The following is a 16132-nucleotide window of genomic DNA, read 5'->3' on the forward strand; positions in this document are numbered from 1 at the left end:
AGAGAGAGAAATAAATAGCCATGAAGGAACAAAGGAAGAACAAAAAGAATGTAATTAAGAGCCTGTATCTCAAGTCTTCAGGAGTTGGGAAGAAACAAATATGATAACATGGGAAAAGTGAAGCCCTTTTCTTTCTACCCTGAAATGGGTATTAAATACACTGTGCATTTGTGAAATGCCTTAGGTGGATGCAGACACTCTCAGAATGTCCACTATTCCTTCACGGCGGGGGTTATAATCGTTCGAACTCCTTACAACAAAACTTGATTACCAGCTAATTGCTTTTGACTCCATATGCTGCATGATAATTTAAAATATATCTAGAAATCATTTTTAGGTGTTGTTCTGTCCCAGTTATAAAAGTAAAGACAAAGTAATATCAATTGTCCTCAATTCCTGGGCTTAAACCAGCACTAATGGGACTCAATATTTTGATTAAAATGTATAAGGTAGCTCAAAAGTTTATTGATCGTGCAAGGTTTCACTCCAAAGTGAAAAAAGCTTAATCAGTTCATTATTTATTTTTCAATCTTTTATAGCATTAATGTTTCTCAAAGAGTTCTTGAGAAATATTACTCAGAGAGGTAAATTCAATTTAACTTATGGTGAGAGACAGAAATGGTTTCTCTAAAAGAGAATGGTTTCTCTAAAAGAGAAAAATATTTATTTATCATGAGCATTAACAAACAAATAAATGCATAATTTTTTGGTTTTAAGCTTTATTAAATATTTTAAATGCTGTTATCTTTTTATATGTACTTAAATGTTTCAGAGATTTGGAGGAACAAATATGGCATAATGTTCTTACAATTTCTGTGGTTCTAGGGTTCTTATAAAACTGTCACTTATAGCGAACATATTCTAAACTTAATTTCAGGAAATGACCAAGTCAGCATGTCCAATAAATTATTTTAGATTCAAATTTAAATGTGTCACCAACATTAATAATAGTCACATCATTTAAACTTTTTAAATAGTTAAAGAGCATTTCTCAAGTAATATGTGTATTTCAAATATAAAAAAAATTGAGCTGGGGATTTTTCTCAGTGGCTCAAGTGCTTGCCTGGTAAGCACGAGGTTGTGAGTTTAATCCCTGTACTAAAAAAATCTATTTAACTCTTCTGATATAGAGTGGCCATCCATCACTGTGTTCTAAAACATGATACTGGGTTTGTTTATAAAAATCATAAAATTTGCCAAAAATATAGAGTAGGTTCAATTTTTTTTTTTTGGTCTTTTTTCTTTTTTATCGGTACCAGGGATTGAACCCACAACTGCCTGCTTGCAAGGCAGGCGCTTATGCCGCTGGGCTAAATCCCTAGGCCCGTAGGTTCAATTTTTATATGCATATAGAACATAAAGGGAAATGTAAGTATATTCTAAGTTTTTTTTTTAATGAATGAATGTTACATATTTGAAATACAATATAAACAAGCAAAAATATGCTACCCAGAATATGCTATTATCTTATAAGAAATATGCTATGCAAAATACACTATATATCTTATTAAGAAATTAATATTACACATGGAAAATTGTAATGAGACAAGACTCATGAAAGAAATCAAATACGTACACCACACACACACACACACACACACACACACACACACACACACACAACCTATTCAGAAGCAGGTTTGATGAAAATAAGGTGTGTATATGTCACAGTGGGCCCTGGGGCATTAACAAATTGATCTGTGCTCCAGCGAATACGTTCCCACCCCTCAATAAACCCTGGGAACCCAACTGGCACCCGGAGAACCAGCAAGTGTGTGGGCAGAGGTGTGTGAAAGACAAAACAGTCAGCGCCTGGGAATCCAGGTCATTCTCTCTGCTTCTGACCAGCCCTACGCACTCTTTGCTGCCCCACAGAGAACACAGCTTAGGTCATCGGGACAACTGTTTCACGTCTCAGAACAGAGACTGTGGCACTGCAGGCAGACCATTGCTTTAGAATTGCCCTGCAAGATCTCAATTTGCTTTGCTTTCTGTCTTTTGTTATTAGAAATTATTTTTTTAGTTAATTTAGATAAACTAAATATACAAATGAAACTAAAACTCCCCAGCATTTTGTTAGAAATAATGCATATGTATATTCACAGTCCCTCACACATACACATCCTCCCTACCAGGCACACGTCACTGCTGGAGCGGTTTCCACTCTACAGGCCCACAGAGAAGCCATAAAACTTCTGACAGAACTATGCTTTTAAAAAACAATCTGTGCTACTCATGAAAATGTGACTGTGGAACTCACTGCCACTATAACTGTGTACTACTAGAGAAGTCATTGAAAATTTCTGCCTCCTATTGTACTTATTCCGTGGAACGTGCTAAAAAGATTGTCAAATACACAAAGAATTGAGCTTCTCGTCTGGTTGTGTGAAATTAGTCACTCTTAATTTTAAAAAGTGTTCCAAAACTAAGAATTTGAGGACATGAGTTTGAAAAGCATCCCCTTCATTAGCTGACACTTGGAATTAAAGAATGCAGACAGCCAAAACTGCCAGGTGTCAGTCCCCACATGTCTGACAAGCATGCTAGCTTTAAATGTTAGTTATAACTGGGAAAGGTATGATGTATTCCTCTGAAGAGTTGCATGTGGTTATATTCTCATTCCTTTATAAAGATAAATAAAATCAATAGATTTACTTTATAAGGCCCCCTGGTACAGGCACTAATATATCCTAAGGAGGACAAAGATATTCACATTTATTCCTTCATCTGCATCCAGCAATATTCCACACAGCAAAGACTTTGGGAATGAATCTTTAACACCTTCTTTATATTTCTAGATACTTAGAAAATATGTTAGCCTTTTAGCCCACCCATTTAACTTCGGAAAAAAAAATGCCTCTCTCACACCATTTCCACCAGCTAATGTTAGGAAAATAAAAGAGATGGGAAGCGTGTTCATGGAGCTTTGCTGAACAAGTCGTTGGTGGTGTAGTTAGTGAATAACATTGCCCATTTTCCCATATACAGGTCTGCAGGTCGGCCTGCAGATGACTGTAAAATGAGAATATGCAGCAAAAACACGGTACCTCTCCAAGAAGGCATGGAATGATAGGAACCTCATGCATTTTATAGCCTCTCCATGGTGTGTACAATTTCACCAGGGAAATACATGATCAATATTCAGAGAACACTGATCAGATACTTCGCAGGCTTACACCGACCCTAACTGTGTCCTTCAACAGCCTTGAATGGCTTGGACAAGCAGTCGGCAGCTGGTAAGGTCTTTGGGGTGAATTTATAAACACCATGAACATCTACTGGGACATAAAATGCACAAAGTTGAAGCAGGTGAGTGACCAACCTTGGCGAAATATCGCATCCCTGCTGCATAAAGGCACCCAAGGAAAACCAGAGACTATTAAAAATCCCAAATTCATTGGTCGATTCACTACTCTGTGTCTCTCTTCCGTCTTCGAACTCCTCAGTGTGCCACTCGTAGGGGCTAAATCTGCTGACCAGGAATAAAACTACACTGACCCCAATGTAGGCAAAAACAATGCACATCCAAATCTCATAGGCTAAAGGATCAAGAAAGGAAAACACTCCTGGCTTTGATTTCTGGGGCTTCTTGATCATGATTGATATCCCGAGGCTCATGAAGGGCTTGGAGAAGTCAATCACTTCCTCCCGCACGAGGGTGATGGTTAGCGGAGCAATTGCAATATCGGCTTTCTGTAAGGCAAACACAGGAGAGTAGCCATCCCTGGAGTCACAGCAGACAGAATCGTGGTTATGACGTGGGATGAAAGGGACAGGGAAGGAAATAGAGACGTGACAATTTTTATTCCCCTTGGGGAGGTCCAGTAAAGGATAAGCAAGAAAGTAATTTGTTTCCCAACATATCTTCCATTTTTAACAAATAAACAGAATACCCACCAGTCTTAATTCTAACTACACATCTATGCCTCTCTGCTTTGCCCCCTTTTATATATATATAAAATCCTGTATGCTTTCAAGATAAATGATACCCCTGCCTCAGTCACCAGCACGTTTACTTCTGGCTTCCACCTCACTCTTTCAAATATCCCCATAATAATTTCTATATGCGACATGAACAATCTCAGGGATGGATACTTTAGAAGAAAAGATGAGCATTCTGGCTACAACAGTTCAAACTGAATGACTTCACCTCAGAGGAGAGCTATACTTACCCCATATACAAGTTCTCCAACCATCCCATTCCAAATTTTCGTGTCTGCATCCCTGGCCCCATACTTGCCATCCCCGACGATTGTCAATTTGTACTTAAACCCACAGTGTTTAGCGATTTCAGCAGCCAGGTCTACACAGTAACCCTCATAGCGTTCATTGCCTTCAAGCATTTCGTGATTTTTCTTCATCATAACATATGGAGATTCCTATACAGAAAGACAGCGCTTCAGCAGATCACAAAAGCTTGATTAATTACACTCTCATTTAATCCAATCTTTAGGTCCCCTGTGAGCCACATGCGAGGAGGAAAAGACATGATGGTCAATGTTAGAGAGAACAATGGAGGTGTAAGACTTCTCAAGCAAAGATCCTCCCAGGTCTGTCCTTATAGTTTATTAAATGGCTTGTACCTAGCTATTTCAGCATAAACAAGACACACAAAAGTCCCAACCCGTTAGCACATCTGCTTAGTGTGTTTGTAATTCCTAGGGTTTCAGAAGAATGCTGCTCCACATCTAATTTACCCAACTCTAGATCTTTCCTAAGCTTAGCCAAGGTTAAGTTGTGATTAACCCGACACCCAGCATCGCCCCACAGCCCTACAATCACTGAAATCCAATGACAGATTCCTGGATTCACAGCCTGTGACACATGTATCAGGAGGACAGTCACCACAGAGATGATGGATTTTAGCCCTCCCCGCTCCGGCCTCAGGTCTCCCTTGGTCTGTGCAGTGAATGATATTCCAGAGCATGCCACTAGGACCGCTAAGAGATGCTCTTTGCTATGTGCAGAAGACAGAGGAGGCGAGAAGGAAATAACTCATGGCTGTATACTATTTGCCATCAGGAAGCGGCATCAAGGATATCTGACAATTCTGTGAGCTATTTCCATTCAGCACCAGCAACATGATCAGGGAAAGAACCCTCAAATGTCTCACTTGCACTTAGTAAGAGATTGCCCAGTGCCTAGAACCAACATTAATCTAAATCACTTAATAATCCTTGAATATTGAATATCATATTATTAGAATAATAGTTTTCACAAAGTTATTGTCCCACTGCTAAAGTAAAACAAAACACAAAAATTTTTTTCAGGGTATCATATTCAGTAATAAACTCTAATGTCTCAATTTCAGTCTTAGCACACCTTACGGGTGCAATCCACATCACTCTTCAATCGATGCGAACTTAAGATACTAATACGCAGCTCAATCTTGCTTCATTCATCTAGTATGCATCTATTTTGCACCAGGCATCTGTGTTCAAATGAAGGGTAAGAGGAAAGGAGATCAACTGTTTCTCCAAGGAAGTCATAGTTTTTATGAAGGAACAGTTGACAACATCATTAAGCCACCTGACAAATGTAAAGATAGAGTTCATTCAGAGTTGGGTGAGAATAGAAAGGCAAACCATCTGGGGAAGGGTCAGAAACATTCTCTCCGACTTTTCCCAGTTGTTCACTTGTGTATGCAATAGGGTTTGACTTATTTCCATGCTAGATTTTAGTCTAGTATGAGAGTAAAATCTGTCAAAGCAAACATCTGGAATACTTTAGCTGGAGCTTGTAGAATTCTCTCAGCAAACCCGCAATAAACGGTCATAACTGGAAAATTACCTTCATAAAATTATTACCATAAAGCAGAAAGAGTAACTGTCCTTGGAGGAGAGTTTTCATAAGAAGAAAAGCGGTGACTATGAAAGCAAATGTGACTAATTACCAGAATCGTGGTGACAACAACAGTTTTGTTCTCAAGGCCAGAGGTGTCATTTCCAGATGGGAGCTCAGTCAAGGTCACGACCATCTTGTCCACTTCGCTCCAGTATCCGATCTGCAAGAGGCCACAGCAGGAGCCACATGCACAAGGGGCCTTTATGGTACAGCATGTGTAATTATCTCAAAGCCACACCACAGCCTAAAACTACAACAATCTTAGTGGAGCTTCCGAACAAAACATGTGACCCTGGCATATGTGGATCTAAAAGCCCAATGCAAACCAAATAAAATCAATTTTGCAAAGCCGCTCGCTTCTTGTGCTCCTCCTTTTATAACCTCTGTGAGTAATTTCTCTGAGAGTAATCCCATAGCAACATGAAAGAAATGCCACACCAGGGCATTTTAACCGCGATAGTTAAAGGACAATTGTTAAATGACTAATTATAATTATATGCATATTTGTACCAGCTAAATTTGCACCAGGTAACATCAAAATAGTTTTTTCTTCTTGATATAATATTTTCCTACTGTAGTGTTAAAAAGAGAAGGTATGGCAGTTTTACTTAGAGGAACGATTTAAAATTTCATTTAAATGTTACTTACCAGAAAGGAACAGACTTGGTTCAGAAAAACACTTACTTCACATGCATGCCTTTTAGAAGCCGTTCAGCTCTTATCTTTGTGAAGGTCTTTCCTGGACTCTTCGGGACCCTGCAGTGAGCTCTTAGCTCGCTCACCCCCTAACACAGAGGCCTGCCTCTCAGTCACTAAAGGTTTACCTTCCGGGGCCCATTAGTTTTGAGCTCCATGATGTTAATTGTGTAGTTTATCCTCTTCCCATTCTGGTCAAACTTGATATTTCCGGAGAGACCTTCAACCTGAACCTGTTGAGGAGAAGGAAAACAAGCAAGAGCTCTTATTTACTTTAGCAAAAGGTGCAAACCATACAGATCAATCTCGCTGAACACGAGGGAAGAAAACTGCACCAAAAATGTCTATTTCATTCTTCAAAACAGCAACGCATTGGTGGGAAATAAAGTTACCCATATATCAAACTTGAGAACTGAAACAAGGATGACTAATGCGGGAAGAAAAATATTGATGGTCACTTTAACGACCACTTTGTAGGACTGACCTGCTTGAGGGCTCTTTCTATTTCTACGCCTTGACCCCAGGGCACTGCGGGGTTGGCCAGACAGTCTCCTGCATTCCCTCTCCGGGAGATCTCGATTCTCTGCTTCCGTAGGTTGCGGAATGCCTCAGTCATCACTTGGACCGCATCGTAGGTGAGGGCGGAGGTGTACTGAAAAAGACCACACACATGTTTATGTAATGGAACTCTACTCGGCCATCAAGAAGGATAAAGTGGAGGCTTTTATAGGTAAATGAAGGCAATTCCCACCACACTCATAAGCGAAATAAGTCAGACCCACATGTGTTAACATCAAAGTGTCTCACTAGTGTGACAAACTGAACAGTGGGTAAGAGCCAAAGTGTACATCAGATACTGTGAATTGGGAAAAAAGCGTTCAAAAGAAAAGATAAACTCTGATGGAAAGGCGAAAGGGAGTAGGGGAAAATATATATTTATACACAATGGTTAAGACAGATAGACAGCCAGGTTCTCTTAGTTCATTGAAAAGGAAGCTTTGTGCTAAGACTGTATGGACATCATGCCTACATCCTGTATCTGAATACCACAAAGATAACATATATAACACAGCATACAATGTGTTAATTATTGTAATTTTCCTACTAACCTGTCTTGAGACTCTGTTGCATTATTATTTTTATCTTTTTTACTCTAAGAAAGAAAGAAAGAAGAGAGAAAGAAAGAAAGAAAGAAAGAAAGAAAGAAAGAAAGAAAGACAGAAAAAAGAAAGACAACCCAGAACCATGCATTCCAGTGTGCAGGCCACACTGTGCATTCCTTCACTGCACAATTCAGAGACCATGCCAAAACCATGAGAAATTAAACACAGTTGGCACGTCTAGAAACCCAGGAATCCAGAAGAAGGAGTAGGGAGTGTTGGTACAATAAAATGCACTCTTCTAAATTTTGTATTTTGAGACAGAGTTTTGATATGTAGTATAGTATAGCTGTCCCTCAGTATGTAGCCCGACTCAGCTTTGAACTCACAAATCAGCAGTCTTTCCTGGCTAGTAAGTGAGTCGTTTGTCCTGTATCAAGAGCGCAGATGAGTTTCAGGACCTCCATGTCTCCCTCACCCCAGTGAGTTCACATCCCTGAGTCACCCTGGTTGATCCCGGAAATCTGGTAGAAGAACCCAGTCTTCGGGGCTTCACTGTGCCCGCTTTGTGATTTAACAGCCTGTGGTCACAGGGAACCCACTCGACCTTGTGGTGTGCAGAGCACAGGGACAGCAGAAGGTTTCCAGGAAGTGAAGCAGAGAGGAAAATGCTGCACACACGCATGGCATCGCCAGTGGCTGAGCAGGTGTCACCTCACGCTGTGTATCTGCTGTCACCCATCACACGTACAAGGCTACTGTCAGTAATAATCAGTTACCCTCTGACCCTGAAGCTTGGTTGAACCATGAGACAGTCTTTGCCAATGAGCAGTTTTCAATCTGAATGCAACTGGAGAAGGGTGTGGCAATGTCACTGACTGTGACACACTCCAAATCCATAACTGGAATTCTGAGATAGCAGGCAGGGTCCTCGGTTAATACCCTACACCTTGGTGCTAAGGCGGCTCTTCACTCACCAATGACAGCTTCGTATCCCTCACACTCTTTCCTGTGTGTCCTGACCTCCACACATGACTGGCCTGAGCTCTTGCTGATGACCTTCCTTACATACCACTGGGATCCAGAAGCCATCAAATCAAGCTCCAAATCTTTCTGGCACAGCACTGCCAGGGTCTCTGTCCTGCCTGCATCTTTGGGTGATGGCTGAGAGACCCATCCTGTTCTCCAAGGCCTGCAGTGATATGGACCGCAACTTCCTTAAAGACAAAGACAGGATTTCTGCTCTCAGCCTCTTCTCCCTCCCTGATCCTCAGCATGGGCGTCTGCACTCATGGTGTGACAGCATCTCCTCCCCCTCCCGAGACCTGCTCCTGACCATAGGCCCATGCATGCTTCCAATTTTCACTCCATTTTTCTGCTTCCTTTCCTGGAAAGTTCTTTGAGAGGAATGTTCCAAATGTACCCCTTCCCACCACCCTGCTCACTCTCTCTTTTCTCCTGTTATCTATGGCTTTGAAATCCATGTATGGCCACCAACATTCTTCACTCATGTGCCTTCAGCTGCTCTGGGCATCCTCAAGGAACCTGGTCGGTTTCCTCATAGCCTCTCCCAGCATCTGAGCATCATGTGGGTGAATTCCTGCCTCTATCACACCTCTCCAGAAAGAATATTTGCTCCAGGGAAGTACTGAGCTTGTATGCTACCCCTGGATCCTCACAGCCAAGGGCAGGGACAGGCACAATGAGGAGACTTAATAAGAAGGAAGGAAGAAAGGAAAGTATGGAGGGAGGAAAGATGCTCTGAGGTCCTCTCTGGATCCCACCCTTAATAACACTCACATGTACGACCAGTCCAGAAAAGATACATAAACAGATAGTTACACCATACTGTAACATTATAAAGAGATTACATGTGAGCCTATGCCTGATGCCTGATTTTACCATGTACTACATAAACAATAGTTATGTGGAATGACCTATAGCCTCCATGCTGCCTGAAGTTCTACAAGTTTCCATTTCTATACAGAAATGATAAGGTGAGATTCTTAGCAATCTTTATGTGGATTAGTTTAGTGGAATGATTTTCTTTTCATCATATAACTGGATAGTTTTGAAAAAGTAGAAGGAAAAGAGAAAACAAAAAAATTAGTTTAAGACTATGTACTCTATAACTGAATACTAACACATTAATAATACATTTGTATTTTTAAAATATTTTTTTCTTTTAAAGAGAATAAAACAAAAGAGAACAGAACAAAGCAAATCAGAACAGAACAATACAAGCAATACAGCACTTCACAACAAGAGAACTGGAAATCAACAGTAGCTACCATATGTCTCTTTTCTTTGGAATAGTTGAGCATACCTTCACACACAATAGTACCAAACATAACAAAATAGTACAAAACCAATCAAGAGAATGAAAGCATTATAGGACTTCAAAACCAAATAATAGGAAATGAACAATGGCTAGAATATTGTCTCATTTTTGTCAAAAAAGTTGTCCATACTGTCATACATAATAAAATCAAATAAAGTTCAACAGAATAGAACCAATCAAAACAAAAGAATAAAAGCATGATAGGACTTCAAAACAAGATGATAGGAAATCAGTTACCAAAATGTCTCATTTTCTTCAAAATAGCTGTTCATACCATCACACATAATAAAATCCAACAAAAAATCAGAATAAAACCAATTAAACAAATGAATTAAAGCATTCTAAGAACTCAAAACAAGGTAAAAATAAACCCACCATGATTACCATAACACGTCCCATTATGTTAAAAATAGTTCCCCATACCAGCAGACACAGTAAACTCTAAGAAAACAAGACAGAAAAAAGCCAAACCTAACAAAATTGTAAAAACAATACAAGCATTCAAGACAAGACAATAAGAAATTAACAGTAATTACCAGCTTTCCCTCCCAGGTGTTTCCTCACCTATCACTTTTACAATAATTATTTTGCTTTTGGATCCCATTAACTCCTGTTTCTTATGCTAGAGTTCATGCATATGAGTTCAAACTGTTTCTGCCATGAACATGATCTCCAGTTGCGTCCATGTACTTACAACAGTCTTGAGATTATTCTTCTTTAGAGCTGTGTAGCTTTCCACTGCATGATAATACCATACATTTCTTATCCATTCTGCAGTTGATGGGTAAATTCCTCTTGCTTTTTTTTTTTCTAGTCTCCTGTCACATGGAGCAATTGTTTGCTCTCCTTTGATTCTTGGGCTATGAATTGCCTTTCCAGTTAAATGTGTTTCTTGTCTACAGTATATCGATGGACCTTGTTTCTTGATCCACTCTCCCTGTGTTTCTTTTTATTGCTGACCTGAGGCCATCTACATTAATGGCTACAACCAGCATATGTTGGTTCATTTCTGTCCTGCGATCCTCCTGCTGTTGGCCCTTCACTTTTCCCCTTCATTCAACTGCTTGTCTTTTTTAGTGATCCTCTTCCGCTGCTGTTCCCAGAACCATGGTCATCTTTATCTCTCTCTATAATATCCTTTAGCAATCTCTGTAGGGTTGGTTTAGTAGTCATGAATTCCTTCAGTTGTTCTTTATCATGGAAGTATTTTATTTTTCCATTGATTTTGAAAGAAAGATTTTCAGGGTACATCAATCTGGGTTGGAATTTGTTTTCTTTCAGGGTCTGAAACACTTCACTCCAAATTCTTCTTGATTTGATGGTTCATGTTGATAAGTCTGCCATGATTCTGATTGGTTTTCCTTTATAGGTAATCTTTTAATATTCTGTTCTTGTGCTAAATTTCTGGGATCTTGATTGTTATATGTCTACGTGTCAATTTACTTTGGATATGGCTAGTTGGAGTTCTATATGCCTCATTTGTCTACATGAGAATCCTTTTCCCATGTTTGGGAAGTTTTCTGCTATTACTTCTGTAAATAGCCTTTTTATTTCATTTGTGTTGACCCCTGCTTCTTCACTTATACCTATCACTCTTTTTTTTTTTTTTTTTTCTGTCTTTTTCCTTTTTATCGGTACCAGGGATCAAACTCACGACTGCCTGCTTTTCAAGGCAGGCACTTATGCCGCTGAGTTAAATCCCCAGCCCCAGTACCTATCATTCTTTAATTATACTTCTTTACATCATCTTGCAGTCATCAAATTGTTATTTCCTCATTCCTTGCTATTTTTAACAGATTTTTCCTTTCAAAATTGCTACCTACAATCCTATCTTCAAGATTTGAAAGTCTATCTTCAGTCTCTTTCAAGAAGTTTTGCTAGGTTTCAGTTGACTTTTTAATTTCCTGGATATCTCTTTGAATGTGCTTCATGCATTGAAATTCCATTAAAATGTGTTCATTCAAGGTTTCCATCATTTTCCTATGCTCCTTTTTTTAGTCTATGTCTTCTTTAGATATGCTAAGCAATTCTATCATTATGATTGTGATTTCTTCTTTTACCTGAGACATTATTTCTGATTTGATTGCTTTTACAGTCTCATGAAGTTGTTTCTTTACTTCAGTTGCTATCCCCTCTCAAAGAGATTTCAGGTGTGTGACTTCCATTTTATTCCTGAATGTATCTGCAAGACTTGTCCTTGTGGGTTGGAGGTCTGAGATTGCCTTTTGCTCTTTCACGAACTTCTCCTGGGTTCCTCCCAACAAGCTGTGTGGGGTCCCAGGTACTTCCCATGTTGACTGCCACTCCATAGTGTAGGGGAATGAGACAGGCACCTGGGTTCCTCTGATCCCAGATTTACAGAGAGAGGTAGCATGGCATGGATCAGCCTTCTCCAGACCTGTGCATCTACATTGAGGCTTCCCGATGGCCAGGAATGCATGGAGGTCGGGCTGCTTTTCTAAGCCTGCATATTTATACCAGGAGTCCCCTGATGGTGGCAGGCACACACGGATATGTTTGTCTGATTCTCCTATTGGGTGACGGCTCTCCAAAGGAACCAAGAGCCTCCAATGGTGGCCTACAGGTGCTTGGGCTTACCTGCTGTGTGTCCCTGTTCCTACTGGCTGCCTGCAGGAAGGAGCTTTTTGGCGGCAGCAGACTGTCGCAGGCGGAGGTGAATCTGTCTCCTCTCTGCCTGTGCTGGCTGCCCACAGGAAGGAGCCTGATATTTGTATTTATCTGGACATTTTCTAAGTTTCCTTGGGGTTTGGGGGAATTTCTGGGATTGAACTAGGGCCTGACACATACTAATCCTGTACTCACACAGCTACATCTCAGCCCCACCTGCATGTTTTCTTCCTAAAAGTTCTCCACGATCCTACCAATTAAAATTCCTCCTCTTGTGCTGCAGTGTCACTGCAGACCCATGTGTAAATCTGTCTCACACTCTCAGCTTTCTGAGGAATCTCTCAACATTTCCTGAATATGTATCTAGATATCTCATGATATTTTCTCCCACATTGTTGCACTGAGAACCCTAGATACCTCAAACCAAATGGATCTAAAAAATAAGAAAGCAATTCGCTGTTACCATCTGTAACATTTACTTTTGAACACGACATACAAGAAAGTAGGCAAAATACAACATGTTCCAGATCCATTTATTCAATTAAAATTTTCCTGTTGTCACACACATAAAGAAATCATTGATTAGTCTTCTTATATAGCAATCAGTTCATTGACAACTTAACTCATAAAATAATGTCTAGATCTCTGAATGGCAAATGGAACTTAATTGAATAAATTGGGTTCTAAAAGATACTCTAATTTGTTTTTTTAAAAAAAAAATATGATGCTAGAAAAAGAAAACCAAAAATCTTCATTGAATCAACCTGCTCACATTCCTAGGAGAAACCTATAAATCCATTAACCAAATTAGGTCTATAAATGTCGGTAAATTACACTAAAAAAATAAGATCAGCTCAAACGAACTCAATGCATTTAAATCTGTGCAGGATATTAGCATTCTGACTCTAAGCATTTGCACACCAGGAAGCAAAAGCCTTGCAGCCTAGTTCAAATGTTCAGATCCTGTCAAGTCTTCAGCCTATTATGATTTTAAATCAAAATTCACAATCACAGAAACACGACACTGGGCTTTGAGAAAATCGACTGCTCGTGTACCCAGAGTTCCTTCTGGTTTATGTTCTGCATACCTGGCTCATTTGCTTTCCTAAACAAGAATGCTCACATTTTTTATGAGACACCTAAATATTTCTTCCTCACTCAGCAGTTCACTAGAGTAGATGTAAATTAATCTGAAGGGAACGTGATGGCAATGTAACTATCATCTTCTCCAAAAACAAATTCTCAGTCTCTGCTATGCTGTTTATGTTCTGTGAAATCCCCAGCCTGAGCGACAGATTTATTCTTCAGTGGGGTGCTGTGATGTTTCACAGTGCTATTTCACACCATATTGTCTTTATGGTCCATTTTCCAAAAGTACTTTTTATTCCATTTTAAGTATATGTTTATTGAGACTTGCCTTCTCAAAACTAAAATGAACATGCCTTTTAAATATGTTTGTTATATCCAGTAGTCATCCACAAACCATTTCATAATGCTGATATCAGAATATGACATTTCTGACATAAAAGGGAAGAGAAAGTATGGAAAGTTCTACTTTCTTCTTAACTTTTTGAATCTAAAATAGGATACACTGACTTCAGTATAATATCTTATGGATTGTTGTAATGATGGCATCTTTATCCAAATATGCCACGTACATCATGATCACTTATGAAAAAGGTTAAACATATAGGTAACACTAATGTGTTACAGTTTCTTTTCAATATCTCTAAATTCTCTTTGTAATTTTCAATTTGGCTGAGTATAGTTCAGAAAGCACTGGATGTAGCATCAAACAACAAAACTCAACCTTATATTTTATCATTTGCTACTCCATGTTAACTAAATTATTAGAATCTAAGCTTTTTAGTAAGACAAGGATGATTTTCTATGTCACTGGATTGTTGGAAAATCAGGGGGAACTGGAAGAATTCTTGTTCCCTCACTGTAGCCGACTTGAGCAAGTCCTCCCATAAAAGCCCTGTGCTGCAAACTGGAAATTTCACTCCAGTTTTACACATGAAGATTCCCAGTTATAATGACTTCTTTAATTCAGAGACCCTGTTATATGTGGCAAAGTTTGAATCCAGGTCTCTGTTTTCCTGTGCAGGGAAGTGTTTATAATTTGGTTCACGAGGAACAGTTCTGGAAAAGGAATTCTTTTATTGTTTTTTAATTTATTTCAAAGAGAATTATAAAAACAATAAAACAATACAGAATTTCAAAACAAGATGATAGAAAATCAATAATGATTACTGTACTGCATACTGTTGTCTTCAAAATAGTTGTTCAGATTACCAGATATAGGCACGCAAAATTGATCTCACAATATAAGCACTAACTGTCCCTTTCATTGAACTAATAGAATGGGTAATGGAATTACATTAGCTATCTTGTACATGTATTTTTCCCCTATCTTTTCTCCCTTTCCCTATCCCAGTTCTTTCTTGTGAGCAGTTTCTTCCCCTTTCATTTTCAAAATATCTGTTATACTTTTTTGGATCTTATTTACTTTTTCAGTTTCTTACACTAGGGAGACAATAAACATGCAAATCTGATTTATTTCACTTATAATTATGGTATCTAGCTGCATCCATTTGCAAATAAAATCCTCAAATTTAGTCTTCTTTCTGAATGAGTACCTTTATTGAATAAAAATATCAGAACTTTTATCCATTGCTCAGTTAATGGACATTAAGTTTGTTTCTAAGATTTAGTTATTACAAATTATGCTGCTGTAAACATGGGTGCACATAAATCACTGTGGTATGATATTTTCAATTCTTTTGGAAAAATACTCAGAAGGGGAATAGCTGGGTCAAATAGAATCTCTCTTTCTAGTTTTCTTGAAGAATGTCCGCACTGATTTCTACAGTGGTTATACCAGTCTACACTCCCATCGATAGCAAAGAGTCTTTTTTCCCCACAGTCTCTCCAGCATTTGTTATTGGTTGATTTCTTGTTGACAACCATTCTTTCTGGAGTGAGATGGAATCTCAGTGTTGTTTTAATTTGCATCTCTTCAATGACCAGTGATATTTAACTTTTTTCCATGTATTTATTTTCCATTTGTGTTTCTTCATCTGAGAAGTGTGTAGTCATCTCAGATGCCCACTTTTGGATAAGGTTTTTGAATCTGGGGTACTTGACTTTTAAAAAAATTCTTTATATGTTCTAGGTAGAAGTTCTTTGTCTGAGGAATAGTTGACTATTTTATTCCCCAGTTCATGGGCTTTCTTTTCACTTTCTGAATGATTTCTTTTGAGGTGCAAAAACGTTTCATAAGACGAGATACCAGTTGCTTATTACTTTGCAGTACTTCCTGTGAAGTTTATTTTTTATTCATGAAATCTCACTATCTCTATGTCTTCAAGATTTCTACATCTTGCTCTTCCAGTGTATTAATGTTTCTGTTTTTTGGTGATAAACATGGGTCTAGTTTTAGTCTTTGGCATATGGAAAGCCATTTGTTTCCAGCACCATTTATTAAAGAGGCTTTTTTCCAGTGTACATATTTGTCGCA

At 38.8% G+C, this 16132-nt stretch overlaps 1 protein-coding gene across 5 annotated transcripts in view; it reads right to left on the reverse strand.

The window, feature by feature from the left end:
• Positions 1-16132, reverse strand: part of Gria2 (glutamate ionotropic receptor AMPA type subunit 2) — a 132421-nt gene that overhangs the window by 20273 nt on the left and 96016 nt on the right. For all 5 annotated transcript variants that reach the window (XM_005006795.4, XM_003476981.5, XM_003476982.5 and 2 more), the window contains exons 7-11: positions 7025-7192; positions 6669-6773; positions 5894-6004; positions 4173-4379; positions 3323-3693 (exon numbers count right to left, since the gene is read on the reverse strand). In XM_005006795.4, coding sequence (XP_005006852.1) covers positions 3323-3693; positions 4173-4379; positions 5894-6004; positions 6669-6773; positions 7025-7192 — 962 coding nt within the window. The remainder of the gene's footprint in view (positions 1-3322; positions 3694-4172; positions 4380-5893; positions 6005-6668; positions 6774-7024; positions 7193-16132) is intronic.

This window comes from Cavia porcellus, unplaced genomic scaffold, assembly GCF_034190915.1.
Source record: "Cavia porcellus strain 051 isolate PalLab524CR breed Dunkin Hartley unplaced genomic scaffold, mCavPor4.1 scaffold_14, whole genome shotgun sequence".
NCBI classification, from domain to species: domain Eukaryota; kingdom Metazoa; phylum Chordata; class Mammalia; order Rodentia; family Caviidae; genus Cavia; species Cavia porcellus.